General features: G+C 43.1%; 1 protein-coding gene across 1 annotated transcript in view; it reads left to right on the top strand.

The window, feature by feature from the left end:
* Nucleotides 1–7,380: 7,380 nt before the first annotated feature.
* Nucleotides 7,381–23,853, top strand: part of IQSEC3 (IQ motif and Sec7 domain ArfGEF 3) — a 100,832-nt gene continuing 84,359 nt past the window's right edge. Inside the window, exon 1 of the mRNA XM_065643995.1 lies at nucleotides 7,381–7,874. Within this exon, the coding sequence (XP_065500067.1) occupies nucleotides 7,381–7,874 (494 nt within the window). The remainder of the gene's footprint in view (nucleotides 7,875–23,853) is intronic.

Here is a 23,853-nt window from a genome sequence, read left to right as displayed (position 1 = left end):
TTGCTAAAAATAATATCATCAGTTGACCTGATCAGTCACCTTCAAGGAGAGAAAAGCTTTAGGACTAAAGAGCTCTTTACCCTAGTGGAGAATGGCATAAATACTCACGGCTGGAAAGTAAAAAGGATAAATTTGAATGAGAAAAATATTACAACTTGTCAACAAGGACAGAGGACTATAGTGACAAAATATCAAGGAATGGGAGAAATGCTCTACCTTGTACTACCTTCACAGTGGTACCAGAGACATTTCTGGAGATGCATTTTTCTTAAACTCATGTTCCAGGTTCAGTAGCTGCATGAGATCATATGGTGTGTAGCACATCAGGCCAGATGTGTTATTGATTTGTCCTGGCCTTAATTTCCCTCAGAAGTCAGCACCTGCTTACCCCTGTTACGGAACAGGAGCACAGACCAAACAAACCACGGCTTTCAAGGTGAAACACAGGACACCTTGGAAGGTCTGCAATCAGAAAGTGCTCCCTCTGCTTCAGATGAGCATCGAGCCAAGGCAGGAGGAGTCCTCAGGTATCTTCTACCTCAGTCCAGCACCTAAAAGGCAGGTGGCACAGTCTGCAGTCCTACCTCTGTTCTTTAAACTGAAATCTGCAGCAAGGTGAACTCCCTCTCTCATGTTGGGGCTGTTGAATTGTTAATTCGTACTGATACCACAAAATCAGAAAAAAAAGGGAGAACATCTTGTTCTATAAATCAAACATAAAGAGCTGAGATGTGGTAAGGACAAATACTTCAGACTCTTTCAATTTTTTTTTTCTTCTTCAGTGGAGTACAGCTAAGCTGACATGTAAATATTTTAGAGCTGCTCATCAGGAAAATGGTATATTGTAGCCTTATCTGAAATATATACTGTTCATGCCTGGTTTTTGTTTTTTTGTCAGTATTTGATCTCTGCCACTGCAGAAGAAGCTTCTAGTTGGAGTACGAGCTTAGACTTCACATTTTTCCATTTCTTCTTTTTTTTTTTTCTTCTTTTTTTTTTTTTTTTTTCTGTGTGTCTTATGCAAGGTCAGATCAGACAAACTTGTCCCATCTGAAAATCTCCATGTAATTCAGTGAGACTAGTCAGATAAGATTTGGTGAATCAAGCTCATATTCCATTTTTCATTTTACTGCAGTATTTACAATAGACTGAACAACTGTCAGCTCAAACAAAAACCTGACTGACTGAAGAAAATGTCTCTGAATAGCTTTTGCTCTCTAGAATTAACCAATTAAATGGTCAAAGCTTAATTTCATGAAAAAGACAGGAGATAATGTAACATTTAGCAACATCCCTGGAGGTGTTTAAAAGACATATAGATGAGGCTCTTAGGGAAATGGTTTAGTGCTAGATTTAGGTTATGGTTGGACTCAACAATCTTAAGAATCTCTTTCAACCAAAATGATTCTATGATTAAAAGGGAAAGGGCATTCTGAAGAAGGACCTTGATTCTTTTTAATTTGCAGTAAATAATACAAAGCTGCAGTAGCACAGTTCAAATACAGTAAAGATTTTTAAATGTGTCAAAACTATACATCTCAGTTAAGACTACAATACAGAATTTGTACCTTTTTCCTGATGAGCAGCTGTTTAAAATATTTATGTCAGCTTAGTGGTACTCCACTGAAGAGAAAAAAATACAAAAAACCAAAAAAGCAACATTGAAAGAATCTGAAGTATTTGTCCTTACCACATCTCAGCTCTTTATGTTTGATCTATAGAACACGATAGTTTCCCTTTGCTTCTGATTCTGTGATATCAGCGCGAATTAACAATTCAACAGCTCCAACAAGAAAGAGTTCACCTTGCTGCAGATTTCAGTTTAAAGAACAGAGGTAGGACTGCAGACTGTGCCACCTGCCTTTTAGGTGCTGGACTGAGGCAGAAGACACCAGAGGACTCCTCCTGCCTTGACTTAGTCCTCATCAGAAGCAGAGGAAGCACTGCTATTGCCTCCAATGCTTTCTAATTACAGACCCTCCGTGGCATCCTACGTGATTGGGGCCAGCCTACTTTACTTGGTCTTAAGCTTCATTTTTCCCATCTGCTTAACAGGTGTAAGAAGACAGTGACTTGGCTTAGACTCAATATGGTGAAACATCTCTCATTGATCTGAATAGTTTCAGATGAGGCCTCAAGTGAAAGAAGCCTGCGTGAAAGAAGCATTCAGGAGATGCAGATTTTTTTTTTTTTTCCCCACCATGAATTATACATGAGTACATTGTGATTGTCTTGATTCTATCTTCTATTTTGAAGTTATTCATCTAATTCCTGCAGAAATTTTTTTTTGTCTGTAGGCTGTTTGCAAGCAGTTCTGAGAACCTCTACACAAGCAGCTGCTAACTTCCAGGTGGGGCTGAAAACACCCTGTCTTCCCCCAGAAATCAGAAAGGAAGGTGGCAATACAAGACCATGATAATCTTGAGTCTCTTCCCTCCTATCTTTTATTCTGTCTTTTTTTTTAATAAGACTTGTGTTACACTTCCTCGTGTACTTCTTAAGAACTGGATGAGAAGGGATCCGGTGGGAGACACTGGCTGTGGGTATTTCACTCAAGCTTCTGCCATGGTTTGAGAAAGACAGGAGGAAGGGGAGAAAACATTCAGTTAAGTAAGGTGGGTTGGCCAACAGTAAATCTGCCTTTCATTGAAGACTAAGGACTTGACCTTGAACACCAATAACCTTTGTTGCATTCCGGTGCACTTGTACGTGATTCTCCTTAAAGAAAGACAACAGAAATACATGTCTTATAGAAGTACAAAAAACCTTACCAGAAGCTCATAAGCTTATGAGAATAAGACCATAAAATCATAGCTGGAAACCTAAGCTATATGTCCTCCATCACAAACTGGTAGCACTTTGGATACTGAATACCAGGAGAAAGTTGTTACCTTGCAAGGCCTGGGCATGGAAGCTGGAGGGGAATGGGGTCAAATGCAAGAAATGGGGAGAAGACTGCCTGGATTTGCTGTGAGGAGCTCCTGATATTGAGAGGAGGGAAATGCCTTGAACAGAATTTCAAACAGAAAAACACGGGAAGTCTCTCCCTGTCAAAAGGCTGGAACGATTCGTGCGCATCAAGTTTCAGTGAGCTGTTGCAAATTAAAGTGGGATTAGGACCTCTCAGAAAATGTTCCAAGAACCCTCTGGAGTAAAAATTTTTCTGCAGATGAAACACCTGAAGATGTTACTACCTTCCTTATCGTGTATGCTTATTAGTATACCCTTATTTATGGATTAACTCTCCTCTGACTGAATTAAATAGCTTAATAAATATAAAATTAAATCATATAATATTAGACCTTTCCATTGAATCCTGGGGCTTGACTCATTTGCATTTTGTTTTGTTTTTATAATTCATGCTTATTTTAATTACTACTGCTGCACTTTATTTGTAATTGTCTGTGCAATGCCCAAATACTTTGCTAAGTGGATAAGGGAAGCACTTTATTCCATAATAACATAATTAATCCATTATTATTCATTATTATTTTTTCTGGGCTGAAAAGAATCAAGACTTTGAAAAATATAATAGCAACAAATTATCTATGGCAAAAATAATTTTAACAGAATCCATACTTTCCTTATCTTCACCATTGTTTTTCTCTAGCTATCATCTCTCCTAAAGAGAGAAGTGGCAGCATTTAATGACCTAAAGATTCGGCTAAATGCCAAAGATGTTTGAAATCAGAGATCTGTTCCCCCAGATTTCTGCATGGCCTTGGACAAATCATTTAACCACTCCGCATCCTTATTTCCCTATTTCTGATGGCTACAATCCTACCATTCACCTTCTGCGGCACAGTAAAGCTTACTTCACTAATGTGCAGAGCTTTGCAAATGACGTATGCTAGGTATTGTGGCAGCGGAATCAAAGGGACACAATGATGGCTGGATAAAAGAGGAGGTGTTCCCTCGCTATGCAGGATTCTTGCTTACCAAGTAAAAGAAGACATTTGGTTTCTTCTGATACCTTCGCAGATTCCTCCTGAATGAATACCCTGTCTTCATTGAATTTTCCTGTTATGGAGGATTATGCAACTCTATTACCTCTTGAGGATTTGTAAGGAGATCCCTGCATAGTCTTTCATGGTAGGCACAAAAGCATTCTGCTGCATTTTCCTTTGGCACGTGCTGCCTGTAGAAACCTGGAAGGTGAAGGCTGGTCTTAAACTGGTTTTGTCCATCCATCATCACACCCACACAGAATACAGGTTCCTTTCAGATTCTCCCAGCCTGCTTGTTTTTAGCTTACTACTCCATGGCTGTAGGTCTCTGTTTAATTTATGACAAAGATTTATTAGTAGAAACTAGGCTAATGAGGCTGGTCAAGCAAATTAAAGGTGCAGAAAAAGTGAACAAATACATAAGCTCCACCTCGTGCAGTAAAAGTCGTATCTTCTGATAGGCATTCAATACCATGACACAAGACTTCCGAGCTGTTCTGCCCCACCCTCAATCATCCAAACCAGGAAGATTTTTTTCTTTTTAGTTCATATTCCCTTAAGAATACATGCTACAACTTGGCTGACTATACCTGGGTAGGCCAGTATGATGTCAATGACCCTTATTTCTTCATCGCTTTTATCCACCTGAGCTGCAAAGGAACATGATGTCCACTGTGAAGACAGAACTCTGCACAGGACTTGCCTGAGGAGTTAAAACAGCCGTCTCTACTCTGCAGGATAAACAATCTCTGCCTGAACCCTCTCCTGATGAGGACAAAGTCACTCTGTGAGTGCATGTACATACATATGTGAATGTACCCATAGCCATCCTTGGTTGTTTCCCAGAACATACTAACGCCAAAAACATGTTATTCCCCTTGGTGTCCCTGGACTCTGTTCCTGTGAGGCAAGACTGAAATGGTGCTGAAAGGAGACAGCACACCAGCACAATTTCCCAAACGATCACTTTCACTCTTCCCCAAATATAGCTTAGGTGTTTTCACCTCCCCTGTCTTTCTCTGTGTGCCTTTTTTCACATTCGCCTATAACCATCTTTCCCGTTGATAAACAATGCCAGTTCCTGCTCAGTCAATCCCCTGTCATTACACACTAATGACACACTAATCAATGAGATGGAGGAAGGTCTCCACTAAAATTTTCCAGTAAAATCGTAAGTGTGTGGGATTTGAATACTCTTACTCTTCCGAGTTCACTTCGGGGTCTTCCCCCAACACACAGGGGCACATAGCAATGTTTCATCATCCCCAAAGCCACCTCTAAGTGCTTGCAAGAGAACTGTGAATAGCAGTTCTTTTTTAAGAGGAGTCTGTGAACAGCTTCTAATCCTGGTGAACCTGTTTGCATCAGTTTACATTCCCAGGGCTATCTGTGAACAGAAAAGACTGGCAAAACACCTTTCAGCTCATCTGAAACAGAGATTCTCCTTTACATTACTCGGTTTCTCACTTCAGGAAATCCTTGCTACAGTGCAAGTTTTGCTGATCTGAAACAGCAAAACCAGAGTAGTTCTATACTTATAATCACTTACTTAAAAAAAGGTTGCTTTTTGTTCTGTGGCCTTGTACCTTTTGTATGCTCAGTCTAATCTACTGACATGCTTGCCTAAAAACAGGTCTGACTGTTCATTACACATCCTGGATCTTCAGCGCCCACAGTGCGTGGAAAGGGTGTCACTTTTTTTGCCCTTTACAGAAATCAACAAAAATTGTCCATGGATTTACACAGGAGTTCCTGCAAAGTAAGTTTATTAGCCTTATCCAGGTTACTTATGAATGAATATAATAGGAAGCGCACAGACAGTTTCAGACAACCAAGGTTGTAAGTCTGCAGACTTGTAAGGCTGTGGATGAGGAAGGGCAAGGGAAGGTATTTCCTGAGAAACAAATAAAACCCGCACAGAGTCTAACAGCAAAGGCCTTGCCTGTCTCTTCTCTGGTATTAACACCCACAGCCCCCATGCCTCCCAGCAAAACTCAACGCTAAGTCTTAGTTTTCTTCCCAAGAATCTAAAGGACACCAAAGACTAAAAGGGGTGACAAACTTGCAGGGCAGCAGCAAATTCCTCTAACATCCATTTTCCTCCGTAACTCCTTCTCTCGGGTTCAGATTCAGCTCTGCCTTTAGTGTGCTAACAAGGTAAGTGAAAAATACGACTGCTATCCACAGGGCAGCCAAAACCACAGAATCACAGAATCACAGAATGTCAGGGATTGGAAGGGACCTCGAAAGATCATCTAGTCCAATCCCCCTGCCAGAGCAGGAACACCCAGGTGAGGTTACACAGGAAGGTTGTCCAGGCAGGTTTTGAATGTCTCCAGAGAAGGAGACTCCACAACCCCCCTGGGCAGCCTGTTCCAGTGTCTGTCACCCTCACTGTGTAGAAGTTTCTTCTCATATTTAAGTGGAACCTCCTGTGTTCCAGTTTGTATCCATTGCCCCTTGTCTTATCATTAGTTGTCACCGAGAAGAGCCTGGCTCCATCCTCGTGACACTCATCCCTTATATATTTATAAACATTGGTGAGGTCACCCCTCAGTCTCCTCTTCTCCAAACTAAAGAGCCCCAACTCCCTCAGCCTTTCCTCATAAGGGAGATGCTCCACTCCCTTACTGATCTTCATGGCCCTGCCCTGGACTCTCTCCAGCAGTTCCCTGTCCTTCTTGAACTGAGGGGCCCAGAACTGGACACAATATTCCAGATACACAGTTATTCCAGCCACAATTATTCGAGTCACTTTGGAAAAAAAAAAAATAAAAGAAAAGAAATCACTAAGTCATCCTGGGAAAAAAAAAGGACTAGGAGCACTTAAGAGATGCCATTCAGGGAGGAGCGAAGAGCGGCTGCTGGCGCGGCTGCGAAGGGCTGGGCGGAGGGGCACGGCCGGGCCCCGCGGGCGCTGCCCGCTCCCGCCGCGGGTCCGCTCCGCACCGCAGCGTGTCGGCGCCACCCAGACGTGGCCGAAGCGCCGCCCCGCTGAGGGTTGGCGGGGCGGTGGGGGCCGTGTGGGCGGCGCGGCCACCGCCGCGCTCGGAGCCCTCTCGGCGACACCGGCACCGGGACGCGACCCCCCGACCCTCTGCCCCGGCCCCTCCCGCGCCTGCGCGGCCCGGCCGGGGGGCGGGGTCTGTGCGGCGGGTCCCGCCCCTCCCCGCTCCCCTGCCCCCCGCCTCGCCGTGCGTGGCGCGCGGGGCGCGCGGGGGCAGGCGCGCGGGCCGCCTCTCCTCCCCTCCCGCGAGCGAGCGCGCGCGCGTGAGTGAGTGAGTGAGCGAGCGGCCGTCGGTCGCGCGGCTGCGTGCGCGCGCGCGCGCGTGTGTGTGTGCGCGTGGGGCGGCGAGGCGCCTCCCCGCAGCCCGCGCCGCTCTCGCCGGAGCGCCGGCGGCCGGGCAGGGGGGCCCGGGCCGGCGGCCGGGGCATGGAGAGCCTGCTGGAGAACCCGGTGCGCGCCGTCCTCTACCTGAAGGAGCTCACCGCCATCGTGCAGAACCAGCAGAGCCTCATCCACACCCAGCGCCAGCGCATCGACGAGCTGGAGCGGCGGCTGGACGAGCTGAGCACCGAGAACCGCAGCCTCCGCGGGCAGCAGCCGGCCCCCGCCGAGCCGCCGGCCGCCCCCGCGCCGCCCCAGGGGCCCCCGCCCGAGCAGCCCCCGCCGCCGCCGGGCCAGCCCGACTCGCTCCAGCACCACCAACAGCTCCCGGCGCAGCAGCCGCCGCAGCCGCCGCCGGGCAAGCAGGCACCGGCGGGGCCCGGCGGCAGCGGCCGGGCTCCCGGCCACCAGCACCCCCCGCTCCAGCCCCACCAGCACCCCGCGGAGAAGGACGGCAGGGAGAAGGGCTGCTGCCCCGCTTTGCTCCAGCACAAGCCCCCCCAGGCCATCGGCAAAGGCGTCCTGAGCAGGAGACCGGAGTAAGTGAGGAGCGGGAGGAGGGGGCGGGCAGGGGTGGCGGTTGGGGACCGGGAGCGTAACGGGCTCTTTCCGGGCCCGGCTCCAAGAGGGAACTGGGTTATCCCCCCTGCAGCCTTGCACGGAGAGAGGCAGTGTGTGGGTGGGTGGGGAATCCCTCCCTCGCTGCGTTCCCGAGGAGAGCAGGCAGAGTGCAACGAGGAGCCAGGATGCTGCTGCTGCTTCCAAGAGGCGTTTGCCTCCTCGTTCACCGCTTCTATTTTTATGTGCAAGTGTCCGTGGCCCGTTTGAACCCACTCGGGCTGCTGACACAGCGGCGTGCCCTCGTCGTCTGTCACAAATAAATAAGTCTTTGATCAAAGATGAGTGCGGTTTATCCCAGGCAGGGGGAAGCTTTGCAAAGGACAGCAGCATTGTGGCAGCTTCTGTTTGCCTTGAGTCCTTGGTATCTGTCAAAAAAACCCCCATCGTCCCTGGGATGAGCTGGGATTTTCCTGCCCTAACTGATGTAAGGGGTCTAGGGTATACACTATATTGCACATGATGCATGTATGTTCAGATGCTGTACATATATTTGACATTTAGGATGCTTATCACACTTGTGTGTGGGTTGTCTTTTTTTTTTTTTTTCTTTTTTGTGAGTGGCACCTGACACCCGTCCAGCTCTTCAAAAGGACAGAGTATTTTTTGCTGATCTTTCCTCTTCAGTGAAAAAAGCATGACTACTAGTACTGAATACTAATAATGATCTATGTGCATGCATAGTAAACAAGGATGAGCATTCCAGCACTATAGGTGGTGGAAGAGGCTACTACTGAAAAGCCAAATTTTCTTGGATTATGTATCCAGTATATTCCACCAGTTCACCAGCTGGTAATTACAACTGGACTCAGTATTGTAATTTCCTTTGTTTAGGCACTTTGAAAGCAGGGGAATGTTTTCTGGTTGGAAGCTAGAGTTAGTGAAGTTAGGAAGAGAAGGAGCATAGTTTCTGATGTGGCTTCTTTTATGTAAGGAAGACGCTAATGTAAGTAGTAAAACTAGATTGGAATTTCTTTCCCAGAACAAACTCTATTGTTTTGTCTATAATAATGTCAAAACAAATGGAGTACACAGCACACTGTATAGCCCAAAACATCTTCCTTGTCTCTTTTGACACTTTAAATAAAAGGCACCCTTCTCTCTCATGTTTGTTTTGAGTACGCAAACGTAGCTACAACATGGAGCTGGATTTTCAGCTGGTGTAGGTAGAGTTACACCACTTCGTAACAGCTAAGCATCCATTATGTGATTCTATGAAAATCAGTAGAGAAATTACTATTGAAAGAAATACTATTAAAGGAATATGTACAGTCAAGGCATGCTTCAGTCCCAGAAGGCAGATCCATACTTTTAAAATAGTGTGCTGTAAGACTCAATTTTGTAATCACAACTTAAAGGAAGTGAGTGGGCTACTCAGAGTATTAATACATGTAGTAAGCATTTGCAGAATCTGGCCCTTATTCATCATGCAATAGATGGAGTTTTGAAAATACGTAGGGCCAGATCCTCAACTCATGCTGATTGATGTAAATCCAGAATAGCATAGTTTAAATCAGTGAAGTCAAAACACTAAGAAACCTCATTGTTTATTTAATAGCGAATCCCTGCAGTGAGGGCTCTGTTAGAAATATTGTATTGGCAAAGGCTTTCCTTTCTTCTGAACAGAGTTTTTAACGTGTCATTACACAGATTGAAGAATCGATTTCTAAGCATAAGTCTAAATACCTCTTTCTTATCTGAGTGGGTTTTGGTGGTGTTTTTTTTTTTGCAATGGGGTTTGATTGGGGGAAGAAATGTAGATTTTTTTCTTTATATGAAAACACACAAAGAGAAGTGCATTAAGAACACAGCTGATTGCTGGTATATCATATGATAATCTTGATATTTCAGACAGATAGATGGATGGAGGGATGGATGTAGCCTTTTTGTGGAAAGTCAGGGCTACTGCTGGGGATAACAGAGCAATCCCTGCAGTGCTTTTCCCTCAGGAAGATTAAAATAGACTGCTTCTGTTTCCTTCTATAGCTTAGGCAAACCAAAATCTTTGTATAGAAAAGGAAATATGAGAGAGGCAAACCAGTCTACATTTCTCACTCCTGCAGGTTCTTTTTTTTCCCCCATTGATTGTATGCACTGGATGTCATCCTCTCTCATCTCTGACTGTTAGAAGGAAATCAAAGACTGCAAAATATAACTTAAAGGCAACTTGGATGGAGTCGGGGGGGAATCTTTCACCACCTACTGAAAGCATGCCCAATATCTGTTGTGATCCAGCTGGCCAGCCTAAGAGTTGTGTTTTTGCTTTTGTGTGACAGCAGGGGACAGAAACTTTAACACCCACAAAGATTAAGTATCTGTACTCTCTTCCTTCCTCCCCACATCCAAACATCTTTTCCTGTCTATTATAAACCCTGAAATTTAATCTAAATGTTTTTCTCTTAGTCAAGAGCATAGGAACTGGCTGTTCACTACAGAAAATGGCCACTCTAAACAGAACAGAAATTATATTTTAGCATGTCAGGATGCGGCAGCTGAAAGCAAGGGTTAAAGCAGCGCTCAGGCAGTTCCCGGCTGTCACTGCCCAGTAATGGAATTTCCTCTGCCTCTCACAAAACAGGAGGTTCTGGCAGCACGTTTAAGTGTGTTTGCGCTGGCCCTTCTCACCTCAGACACAGCCCAGGGATTTTGCTCATTTTGAGTCAGAACTGAGGTTTTTTTGCAGCCCAGCTCACCTCAAACTCTGGATAGAAGTGAAGACCTGAGCTTTTGGACGTGTGTCACTATTCATGTCAGCTGGAGCAGGCTTCTTTAAGGGGCTCAGAAGAAAAAAGCCTGAAGCATCTCTATTATTTTAAAGAGTTCAGTCTTATTTTTGTCACTTTAAAAAAAACCTAGTAAGTTTTCTTTTTTTTACAGTTCACCCCCCCCCTTTCTTTCCCACATTTTGAAAGGGAACAAAGTCAAGCCCTTGTCTAGAAAGGGAAGAATTCCTGAGTTGTGCAGAGGCCCACTAATTGTTGCTGCATGTCATTGTGTGAGAAAGGTAGCACTGAGCTTACCTATGAAAAGAGAGGCAAGGAGAAATATTTTTGCAGAGATTCTCAGCAAGAATTAGGCTGATTATTATTCTGCGGCATCTGTCTCTTTCTACCTTAGGACTCTATTGCATAAGCGCCTCACAGCTTTAAAAACAAAAAATAAGGTCATTCGTCATGGAATGTTTTTCTTCAAAAATACAGGTTGCCAAATTAGCATAGCTTAGATCACCCTTACTAGGCAGCCTCTTGTTTTAAGGGACCATCCCAAAGTATTGTCAAATTCTGTGAGTATAAATTTTCCTTCACTTCTTTATTGGAATACTACCTTCTTTGCCAATCCCTACTACTTTCATTGAGTATCAGGGAAATGTCACAGAGTTGAATTTAGCAGATTACATCTAAATGGCCCTAATCCTGCTGGTTTTTATCAGTGAAACTCTCAGTAGGAGTGCTGCCTATGGAAGGACTTCAGATTTTGAGCCTATGCATTATCTGGAAAACTCACTTCGATAAATACAGTTAGAATAATAGCTAACACTCAGTTATAGTTCCTTCCATCAAAAGACATGGGTGCAATTTACAAACTTTCTGCATTGAAGTGGCATTAAAGCCGTATTAACCATGTCACCAACAGTGAAAACAAGACATAGAAACAGTATTTGTCTAGCACGACATAAAGAATCCAAGCACTGCCTTTAAATCTTTAGCCCATGTTTGGTCTACAAGATACCTCCTCACACAAAACAAACTCTTAGAACTCTTAGAAGAAATTTCCTAAAATCACATTTTCCCAGAGGTCTTAAAACTCATTTGGGTTTGCATTGGACTGAAAACTATTTTATTTTATTTTTTATCGTAGTATTTTTTATCTTAAAAAAGAGGCAAGTTTAAAAAGACAATGGTAGAGTCACTTAGTTGCTGTTCTGGTCTGAGGCTGTTTGCTATTTTTTTGTTTAATTTCAAAAGCTCAATTATGTAACTTTAAAATGAAGATATTGCATATGCAGAGGTGCTGTTTTCCATAATTTTCTTTTTAACTATGCATTAATGTTCTATTCTATGGATTATCTCCAGGGTAAAAGCATTACACAAAATCCCACTGATTTCAATGGATACTAACAATAACTGTAAATATTATGGCTTACTATTAACATATTTTGCTATATTTGCGCATTGCACCAGCACAAAAAAAAAGAAAAAAAAAAAAGAAAATAAAAAGAAGACCAGAACAACTCTGGATGGCTTGTGTACCCCAGATAGCCATTTATTTCACTCTGGGTGCACAAGGAATGCTATTTTTGCACTCCACGTTCATTCTTTCGAATTTCCCCCAACCTATTTTAGGATTTAACTCCCTTGAGCTTCCACACAGCAGAAGGAGTTGCATTGGTGCTACCCTGGGTTCTGCAGATCCCTGCCAAGAATGTTTTGTTTCAGCGTCAAAAGTTGTTTGGAGTAGAGTGCCGTAAGCTGGTTTCGAATGATAGAGGTCTGCATTGGCACAGCTACACTGATGCTAAAGCCCTGCTTAGATGGTTTTCAAATAAGGAGCATAATGAGAGGAAAAGAGAAAGTAGGCGCTCTCTGACTGTGTCCCGTTTAAAGATATATCCATACTGGTTGCATTCACGTTGTAAACACCCTGAGACATAACTTTATGGCATGAACGCATCTACGTTATACCTACATCAGGCCCCGTAAAATCCCAGCTGGAGGAATACAGAATTAATGATTCACGGCAATATTTCAAAAATAACAGATGAAGTGAGGGAAATAAAAAGTCTCATCTTAGGAAGGGTTCAGGATGAAGTTTTAGGTAGAAAATTGCTGAGTAAAGGCAGCATGAGGAATTTCACCTGCAGAGATAGCACCTCAATATGATGCTGTATAAAGTCCCAGCCAGAGCAGCACAGCATCAAGGCTGAAAATACTATTGTGGGAAATCTCACTGGTCGGATGAGAGCTTCAGGAAGTAATAACAAGGAAGGAAACTATGTGAAATACTGCCCAGCGGTGCTTTGGACAGATACTACCCGTGTATCTGTGTCCTGAGCCAGTTAGAGCAGTACTTGGAGTAGCAAAGACTGTTAATAATCATTTAACAAGAGAAGTCGAAGGCTGAAAGCAACAGCAAAAAAGGTGAATTCTTTAATGCTTAAATGAGGAGGGATGCAAATGCATTATTTTTTTTTTTCTGATAAGTTCGCGATATTTTTATATCACTCAGCTATGTTCTGTTGCAGCCAGGCTGCTCTTCTCTGGTGGCAAGGGTACCTTTCTTCCATACGCTTTGTATTGGCCCATTTTGTGTCACTTCCAAGGCAGATCCAAGGTAAGGCTCTGTGAGAGGACTTTGGGAGCAGTGGGTTCACGTGGCAACACTGAAAGCATTTGGAAGGATTCACACATGGCTGTTTGGAAGAGGTACACATAGGAAAATGTCCAAACGAATGGGTATTAACCATGCCTTTGAGAATTCCTGCCAGGGACTCAGTTCCAGGTGACTCTTGGGCTGGCTGTCCCATTTTTTGCAGCACGTACGGTGTGGAAGGACACCTGTTGTTCTGAGATTGCAACAAGCAACTGATACTTCCATGTCCTTCATAAAATGATGTGCACACAGGAATATACAATTTAGGCATGGTTCATACAGTTTATGCAGCAAGTGGCTACTTAAATGAGGCATAGACTGTACACATCCCCACCTACACTGTACTTGAAGTTATTTGCACTTTTACACAGAGTAAGACAGAGAAATCTAGCTTAGGGATGCTCTTCTAGTCCTTAGATGGTACCAGACCAGAGCCTGTCATCTAGAAGTCTGGTCCTCTATTAATTATGGCTTCTACCTACTCATTCAAAAAAAGTGTTTATGTGATAAAATGAAATACACTTCTGCAAGCAAAAATACCTCTAGACAAACAGATGTATTAGATTGTAGAAATTTCCCAGTTTTTTTCTTTTTTTCTGCTGCCTTGGAATCCAAGTAGAAACAGTAAAAGAGAGCTACTGTCTCTCTACCTTAATCTTTCTGTACGTAGGGTTTATTCATCTTCTGCTTTCCTGTTATTTTGCCTATAAATGCCTTGATAGGTTGCTCGTTTTCTCCTTTCTTTCCTAGTTCAGCAGTGGTTTATTTATCTTTTTCCATTCTCGGTTATGAAACCTTTTGTTGTTTCTCCCCTAGGAAAACATTATCGGAAGCCAGAAATATTCCTCTGTTTAACGGATGGAAAATATTTCATTTTTTATAAAATTACCTGTAGCCTGTGATCATTACTTGGTCCACATTTCATGGAACCATATGAAAGCAAATGAGGAAGAAAGAAAAGAGTCATTTATGAAGACAGAGCCTGAAATGTGACCATTTTCCCTTTCCTTTTCATACTTTTTTTTTTTTTAATTATATATACTTTTTTCCCCTCAAATAGCTGTATCTTAACAAACTGGTGATATTCTTGTATTAATCTATTCTGGAGTTTGTGATTTCGTTTAGCCAGCTGTAGGTGAGAAAATGAGAGTCTTGACTATGCAATTTGTTCTGCCCAATGGCTCTGTTTAAGATCTCTTAGAGCATTCAACTGACAGTCTTAAGATCAAAGTTTAATTCCTCCTAGATGTATTTTTAACAGACTTGTGATGCTGGACAGTCTTTCATCTCTGTGTATTTTAAGATCTGTAGCAAAGCAGTTTGAGATCTATTGTTACAGATAAGAGTGGGCAGGTAGACCAGGAATGGTCCTTTTTATAAATTTCAGCATAGGAAGCAGCATAAAGCTCTTGTCATTACTTGCAATGTGTACTGCAAGGCAATGTGTGTATTTGCACGTAGAGGAGAGAATTTATTTGCGTGACCATTTGTCTATAGTAAGTGTCTGAGGGCGAAGTTGAAACAGTACCTAGTTTCTGTGTTTTTTACATACAGAAAAGCAAATCATCTGCTGGAGGAAATCAGTGCATCTTTACTGACGTCAATACAGCCACGACAACTTACATCACCTGAGGATCTGTACCAGATTTTGTGGATCTGCCTTCACACACAAATACACATACATCCACTAGTGTAAATGAGTGTTGACAATAGCAAGGGATAGGAACGCATCACAGAAATAGGCAAACAATGAGAAACCATTAAGCAACATTCTGATTCTTTGTATAATAGGTTTGTAATGTTTTCTTATGGTATTTTAATATAGGGTGGTAGGAGTTTTGTTGCTGCAGAGTTATAAAGATATATTTACTCTGATGTTTTTTCTCTACCCTGTGGATGCACCCTCAGTCTGCTTCTCACAGGTATTATTTTTATTGCTTTTGCTAAGATTATGCTCATTGATCAGCTGTTATTTTCCTGTGCTCTGAAGTTGCACTTTCTGAGAAAGATAGAAGGGGATCAATATTTTCCATAATTAGTCACATCTAAGAGGGGACATTTTGGTGAAATCGAAGTGATTTTGAATAAGAAGGTAAGAATGGCAAACCTTATCCTTCCTGCTCTCTTCTAGCTGAAAACAAGGGGGTCTGTGAGCTGCAGAGCTAATGAATCTCGTCTTCAAGAAGACTGGTGTCACAGTTACATTTTCTGATGCCTAACAAGATGTGAATTTTGCTCTAAGCTTCTTCTGGTATTGAGGCTTTTATAACATCTCTCTCCAACATGTAGACTTCTGTGTGGAGTAATGGCTTCAGTTCACTTGCCAGCCTTTTTCTCACTGGAGAACCTACAGAGTTCTCTCTGTTACACCCCACCAGCTATTTTCATGGAATCGTTAAGAGGTTAATATCTCTGAGATCACTGTTCCTTACTCGGACTTGGTTGAAGCTCACAGTAGGATCTGCATTTATGAAGTGGGAACCAACATAGACATGCAAACTCACACATGGAAAGAAAGAGACACACATACATAGATGGTAAAATGAAAAGATGATATGGTCACAGAAAACGTATTTTGCTTAGGAACCCAGGTAATAAAGACCAAGTCCAATAAAGACCAAAAACCCAGAGTTTTTTGCTTTAGCTCACTGGCTGAACAGCCCACTCCAAATCTGTGACCCTTTCTTGGAGCTGGTGTTCTGTGTGCAACAGCCTCTTAAAAGTCTTGGAATACTTAAGTTATAAAGAATTGGGAAATTACTATAGGAATTTAGGGGCTACCTAGGTGGAGGTTTACCACAGGGAAATTGAGTCTGTTGCTCCTCCTGGCTTTGCATATGAAGTTGGTGGATCATCTTAATCCACCTGCCAACATTTGTGTCGGCATGGGCTGCTGCCGAGACCATTACTACTAGAGAGGTTCATTTATATTTGCTGAAACACACTAAGGCATCTATGTCTTTTTCAAGAGCAGTAGAAAATTGACACTGAAATTAAGGAGGCTTGTGATTTTCTCCAGGTTTTGCTGTACTTTGGACGTTTGTTCAAATTCTGACCTTTCTATTAAAATTCAGGACCTTGCTGTCAATCTCTTTGTCTTTGTGATGTCGATTTCCAGGCAGTCCTCCAAAGTGGTTCACAGTATCCTGCTCCAGTGGGAGAATTGCTCTGACAGCACCTCCTTCAGCCTCAGTGTCCAGCACCTTGGTGTTGCTTTGTCTGAGTGGGCACTGCCGCCATGGAACATCCTTGGATCTGCCTCCCAGACCTGTGTGGTTTTGCCTCTGAGGTTCTTAATGGACTATATACATGATAGCATTTGCCAAAAGAGAGGGTATCTCTCCAGTTTTATAGAGATTACCTTTCCACTTCAGTTATGAAACCAAGCTCAGACCTGTCTTTCCTTGCTTTTCCTTGTCTGTGAGGGACACTGTTTCTGCCTCCCTTGGGCTGTTCCAGGAGAAGTTCTGGCTCTGCAGTCAGTTCAAAATTCTCACAAATGTCCTTGTCTTTCATTTGCTGGTTTTTAATTTGCAAATCCATTCCCAGTAGGACACCAGTAAATTGTCTGTCTCTGCCTAGGTACTCACACAGCCCCCTTCACCATAGTAACTGAGTATCCAGATTTGTCCTGAGGGCCTATGCTGATGTCCATGCACACTGGACCACCAACCTTCATCTGAAATAGCTAAGAATCTGAGGAATCTCTTCTCTTTTCTCCTCTCTTCTCATGCCACAGATCTCTCTTCAAGCAGTTTTCTTCTATAATGTCTTGTGCCAATAAACCTATATCCAGTTAAACTCCTGATGTAGGTAGGCTCTGATCAGTAGTTTTCACTATTTTACAATCTAGGTAAGTCTAAGAGCCAGATTCCATTATCACTTAACTGTGAATCTGAGTGGCTGAACTCACTTAACTAAGTGACTTCAAATTTGAAGAGATGTGAGATAACACTCATACATAACTTCTCATGTGACAGATCTTCAACTGACTTCTGTCCCAGCGCTGGAGCTAGTCAGTTTGAGTTAGCTATTAGCCTATTAGATTTTGTGCACACTTGCCATGGCAATCATTTGGGATGGCACAGCCAACTGTTGTAATATTTCCCCCAATAATTCTTTATTACTCATTTGGGAAAATACTGATCTCCATGTTAGCTGCAGCAACATCCGCTGCTGTTCCCTTGTTTCTGCCAAGAAACGAGTGAGTTTCTCATCTTTGTCAAGATTAATACATAAATATTGACTTCACTAGACATGCTCTGACTGGAACTATTATACCACCTTCATCACCTCATTTACCGTAGCTCTTACACAGCCAAGCAGATAGGGAATACCAGAATTGTATCCTTGATGGATGAAAAGCGTTGGCAAAGAGTTTCAGTCTCAGACATTTAAAGGTATTCGGCCTCCCAAAGGTGGAAGAAAGAATCTACTCATTTTCAAGGGAGGGATCAGACTGGTGACAGGGGAAGAGGGGAAGAAGAGGATGAGGGACATCTACGGTATGTCTCTACTGTCTGCTCAGGGCAAAGCTTCAGGCTGCTTTTAAGTCTATATTAACCTACTCTTCAAATGTCAAGCCTGACAGCATGGCTGGAGCATTGCCTCAGGACTACCTCCCAGTGGTGTGCACATCTGCATGCTCTCCAAAGCCTCTGCAGCAGTCATAAGATAGGGTATACCACACTTCTGGGTTCTGCAGAGGTTGTCTGTGCAGGGACATACAAGCTGGTGGAAGAGTGGACATCAGTGGGGAGGAGTTACAAGGGCAAGGGGAAAGGCCCCAGTGGAAACTGTAGGGTGCAGGAGGGCCAAGAGCCCCATGATCTTATCCTGCAGAGTCTGTGAAGTTTTTGAATGCCCAGTTCATTTACGTGTGCGACTGTAATGATGCTTTGGTGTAGCTGGGAGGAGGGAAGGAATGACAGGGTTTTGAGTTCTATTTTTATGAAGCCTCTTACTTGGTAGAAATTAATAATAAACAGCACACACTGAACATTAACCTTAACAGATACTGACTGATTGAAGCCACCTCCCCAGTAGGCAACTCCTGGGCTTAAGGAAAGAGCCCACTACTGTACGCCCAGAGTGTGTATGACTAGTTCTCATCACTGTGGGTTGGGAGGTTTATCAGATCTCATAAAGCAATGCAGTTTAACCTGGTCAGGCAGTATCTGGAAGATCTCCAATAAATACCCAGAGTGCTAGGAGAAGACAGTGGAGCATGCCTGCAGATAACATTGTATTCAGGATGTCTCTGCCTGGCATTAGCACCTCTTTTTTCAGATTAGATATTGGGCACCTTGACCACCTGTGTCCTTTCACAGGTTATACATACACAGAGAGCAAAGGTGTTATCCCTGTTCACGTGCTGGTGTAAATTTGTCATCATGTTCCTCTCACGGTTTTGCTTAATTGACAACAGGCCCATTCTCCATTTTCTTCCTCGTGAAGTTATTTTCTCTTGTGTGACATCGGTTTGAGATGCTATAACATCCTCACTGGGCGATTTACATCCCACTACCTCAAGCACAAATGATAATATGACTTATAAAGCATAAAGAATCAGGGCCGTTCTTCTGCTGTCATTTTTTACAGGGCTTCATTGCAGGCTGCTGTGGCCAACTCTCATATCTCACACCAGAAACAGCTGCATTTCAGAGATGAGCACATATACACAGTAATGTTACATTTTCTGAAGTGCTTCGGGAAGTAATGCACTTATTCACAGGTGGAACATTGTTAGCGGATGTCCCTACCAATACCTAAAAGTGCAGCAAGTAGCAAGTATGCAAACTTTTCCTCTAGTACACCTCTAACCATAGCAAGACCTTGCTGCAGGATGAATGATAGTAATACCATGCAAAAATGGGTAGTAATAATAATAATAATAATAATAATAATAATAATAATAATAATAATAACAATAATACTATCTCTTCCACATTACTCTTAACCAGTAGACCCTTCAGTTCTGACAAAGGTAGTCTTCATTTTACAGAAGTGGATGAACACATGGAAAATGTTTTGTTTGTGTTCACTCAGCTAGTCAAAGCTGAGAGTAAAACCTGTTGTGTCTCAGGGCTCTGATCTGTCAAGTAGGCTACAGTGCCTTGAAAGAAGGAGATAAACAGAACAAGAAGTGTTAAAATGTTACAAGGTCACTTCTGTGGCATAAATAACATTGCTCTAAATCCTGAAATCTGATTCACTCCCCAGACAGCTTGATATCAGGAAGAGTTTTGGCCAATTAAAGATCTATACCTTGGCCAAAAATCCTTAAGGGCCATTCATGATGTTATGCACACGAGAAAGAAACAGCAATGGAGGCTGAAGGTAATATTGACTTTGAGAAGGAACTGAGACACATGTTTTCAGGTTGGCAGGGCTATGAATGTGTATGGCATGCAATTCCAGCAAGGTTTACAAAAGCAGCTGGTTCAGCAAGAAAATGTGTTGGAGTAAAAAAGTGGTGTAAATGTGGCAGAGTCAAAAAAGTGTGAGAAACCACACACATATGCTGGAGCATGTTTTGTTTCTCGCAACAATGAACCAGTTACGAGTTGCACAGAATGATGAGTGGAGTGGGTAGTGGGAGAAGGTAGGTTAAGAGTCTGTAGTCTCTGCTGTTTCAGTCTGATTTGATGGAAGAAAGCTCAGCAAGCACATGGAAGACACCAAAAATATTCTTCTTGTGGGAGCAAAAGGAAAAGCCTCCCACAGAGGTAGGCACTGCATGTGAGCTAGGGAAGCGGAAAGTAATTATCACATCTGTGCATGTGAATAAGTTGACAGAGTACCTTCTTCAAAAACCACTGCCTAGCAAGACACAGTTTCTTCTTCTCACAGCTATATTTTTCCCTCACCCTGTTTTTCTATTAAATACAGAGTCATACTGGGGACTGCTGCTTCCATCCCTTCCTCCCTTGACACAATCACAGCAGTACATGCAATCACCAAGTCATGCAGACAGTCTCAAAGTCTTACTCTGTCAGATTTTTCCTGCCTCACCCGAGGAGAACTCTTGCATGACAGATATGTGTGGCTCAATGGATTCTGGGCTGAGGTTTTAATTTTCAATAAGAGGAGCATTTGCATTCCCCCATCCCTCTTGCTTGTGGTACTGAGATTGGTGTTAGCAATGTTTCATTAGCTCAGTCTGATTAGCTGTTACCTGGGGACATCTCTTTGACAGGGTTCCTGCATCCTGCCTGGTTTTTCATTTAGTAATGGGGCAGGCTCCAGTGTTTTCCAAACCCAAAGGGTGCTCTCTGGCACACTCTCGTGCAGGTATGAGAGGGGGACACACTCTGGGAATTCTTATACAGCTTGAATACATTTTCCATAGTCAAGGAGTGCATTCAGTGTAGACCTAGGCTGCATCTGGTTATGGCAGAGATGGCAAGGAAGATCTAGAACAAGGGCAGGAATGCCTTCAGGACATGAATGTGCCTTGGATGTTCCTGGAATTCCTTTCTCTTACCAGCAAGGAGCTCTTTATGTTTGTTACTTTTTCCTCTCAGCTTATACTGTAGGAGTATACTAATTTCCTCAATTTGAAAGGACTCAGCACCTCAGAGGATCAGGACCTCATTCTCTCTCCTTTATCTTCGAGCTCTGTTTTTAATTTCTTCATTCTGGTTTTATTTACTGCTGTTTTGAATTCCCTGAGATGAACACTGACCAGAGGCACAATTAGTAACTATTCCTTTGGGATCCAGTATGGCACTAGTTGGAGATATGTCACAAAAAATAGCTAAAATATGACTGATTTAATGACATTTCTCTATTACTACTCCTTTTATTAAAGTCATGAAGAAAAGTTAGGACCTGAGTGGCTCCTGGTAGCACAGCGGCCTTTGTGAAGATGTCAGCAAGAATGAAACTGGCCTTCAGGAAAAGAGCTTGGAGCCCTTGTCCAAACTTCACTGGCTCCTTCCAGACCTCCTGTTCATCCATACTTAGCTCACCTTTGTTCCTCTTTCTCATTGAGTTACACCCTCTCTTCCTCCCAAAACCTCCATTCTACATCTCTGCTGCGAGCATAGTGTAGGTGGCAGCTACACCATAATGGCAGCATACGAATACAGCACTGCTGAGAACAAGGCTATGATGAAGATTTCTGGTGCTGGATTCCCAGAGAGTTGTTTGGACAACGAGGAACATGGCATGTCTGCATGTACTGAACAGTGAATAGGTATGGTGAAGCGGCATGTGAATTCTACACCTGTATCCCCATGAGAATATGTCTTCCTTTCCCTATAGATGTACATCTCTGTGGAGAAGTGAAGTAATGAAGGATTCAAAAATATACAAACATATACACTCACTCGAAACTGGCTGGGTGAACAGTCCAAGTGAGATGTGCTTTATGTCACATATATCCAGTTTTTACATCTGGTGACTTATATGTGTTTCAGAAACCCACTGAATTAGCAAAAGCATCAATAGGAAAGATGGAAGAGAAGATTTGGCCTGTGTTTTTTTAAAAGAACTTGCATTTAATTGTTTTGTTTAGTGGTGTGGTGATGACCACATCAAAAAATCAGCTCCTGTGTTTTGTACTTCAAAGAATAAGTTACCACATTCTGACCCTGGGACTAAGAAGGCTCCAGAGACAGCTTAGAAGAAGCTCTGAGCAAGCAAAAAAGAAGTCATGCTATAAGAAGGAAAAACTAAGTAGAGGCTTCTAAGCAAAAGGAAGTTGAGCTTGGGAAACTTCTGATAGTGCACAAAAAAACACAGGTGGGAGTGCTCAGAAGGCAAGGAAAATGCTGACTGTCTACCTGTTACCCAGTTCCTGCTATACACTGAAACAAAGAGCCATAGTTACATGTACTACTTAAATCAAGTGTAGCCTTCGTCAGTATCAACCATCAGACCCACAGTGGAGCTATTAATAAAAGATGTATCATCCTTTCTTGCCACTCCATTTCTGAGCTGTTGTAACAGACAGTGTGGCAGGTGCTGTAAGATCATCAGCAGTCACGGCTTTGTTTTTACACAACCTTTGGAGGTGTGCTTGTTGCTACTAACACCATAACACAGGATGTTCCTATTTAAACTGAAACAGTACATTTTGTCTAAAACCACTGCCCTCTGCTAGGTGGGGAGAGCTCTGATGGCAAGAAAGTCCATGGAGTGGCTATAATGCCAGTAGGCCACCATGGGTCTACCTTAAGATAAACTAGAGTGAGATCAGTGACATATGTGTACCCTTTATGTGAGTGTTTCTCCAGGTGGCAAACCTAAGTTGGCTCAGCAGAGGCGCTGTGCAAGTCCAGAACTGCATTTGTAAGGTAGGAGTTGCTGGGCAGAATTGAGATGAATGTGAGAGGTCTGCAATTTGAGGAAGAGACATGGAGAACTGGAGGAAGCAATGCTGCAGGTGTGAGACGAAGACTGAGTGTTGTGCAAAGGATTAACTAATACTGTGCATGGTGAGACGGGTGAAGAAGCAAGACTGGAATAACATGGGAAAGAGTAAGACAGGATTTTAATGCATCAGCAGAGCTGCATGGACAGTCCACACTGGGAGAACAGTGATAATGTAGGCAGCTTTCTGCATCAGCAGCAGAGCTGTGTGGATGAACAGGTCTGGGCTAGCAGGGCTGGGGTGTACTGGCAGCTGCATGGGTGCTCAGAATTGAGTGGAGGTGCTGCAGGTGAGGAGAAGCTGCAGAGCTGCACAAAGGAAGCCTGCCTGCGCTCCTCTTGGCGCCAAGCAGCTGCTATTAATCTTTCACTTCCCCAAGCACTGATATTCATACAAATTACGAAGAAAAAAAGAAGTTCCTCAAATGCAGCAGGAAAGGCTCTTTAGCTTCATATTTATGAACTTAGATAAAAGAGAACTTAATAAGAATCTAGAAAAGTGACATCTCAATTTTATCCTGTCCATCATGATGATGAGTGCGAGTTGATTACCTGCTACTGACCCCTCCTTTCCCCTCGTCCTTTGTAAAGCTCTGTTTCTCAGGGAACTCCTTTTCACTGAATAGTTCAGGCTGTTCTTTGTCCTTTCAGCCTTGTGATTTCCACTAGCACCAAGCCAGAAATCGCCTCATTTGCTAATAGGTATTCTAGTTAATAATAGCAAATCCATCCACTGAGGATATTTCTGGCCTGCTTTGCAAGACAGGAATATTGTTTTAATGCTGGCACACAAGTGGGAATACTTGCACCTATTTATGTAGCTGCATATTGCACACAGGCTTATGCGCCCCTGAGAACTTGTGATGCCCCATGTCACTCACCAAACCATAACTATGATGGTGGAGAGAGCGTAACAATTCCATAGGTAGCTGAAAATCTCTTGGGTAGGAAAACTTGCTGAATTTCCACGGCACAGGATTTCTGGGTATGTGTTCACTAGCTGTTTGGGGATTTGACAATGAAGAATCTGAACCATTTTTCTCAATCAGGCTTTTGATGTTGTTGTTTTAATTATTAACTACATAAGAATAGGTTTTCAAGAAAAGATAGATCAAGCTATCTCCCAAGCAGCATACAAACCAGTCTCCAAAC

Source organism: Caloenas nicobarica, chromosome 1 (assembly GCF_036013445.1).
Source record: "Caloenas nicobarica isolate bCalNic1 chromosome 1, bCalNic1.hap1, whole genome shotgun sequence".
Classification (NCBI taxonomy): domain Eukaryota; kingdom Metazoa; phylum Chordata; class Aves; order Columbiformes; family Columbidae; genus Caloenas; species Caloenas nicobarica.
Note: the sequence above shows the minus strand (reverse complement) of the source record. Positions and strands in the feature narration are given on the sequence as shown.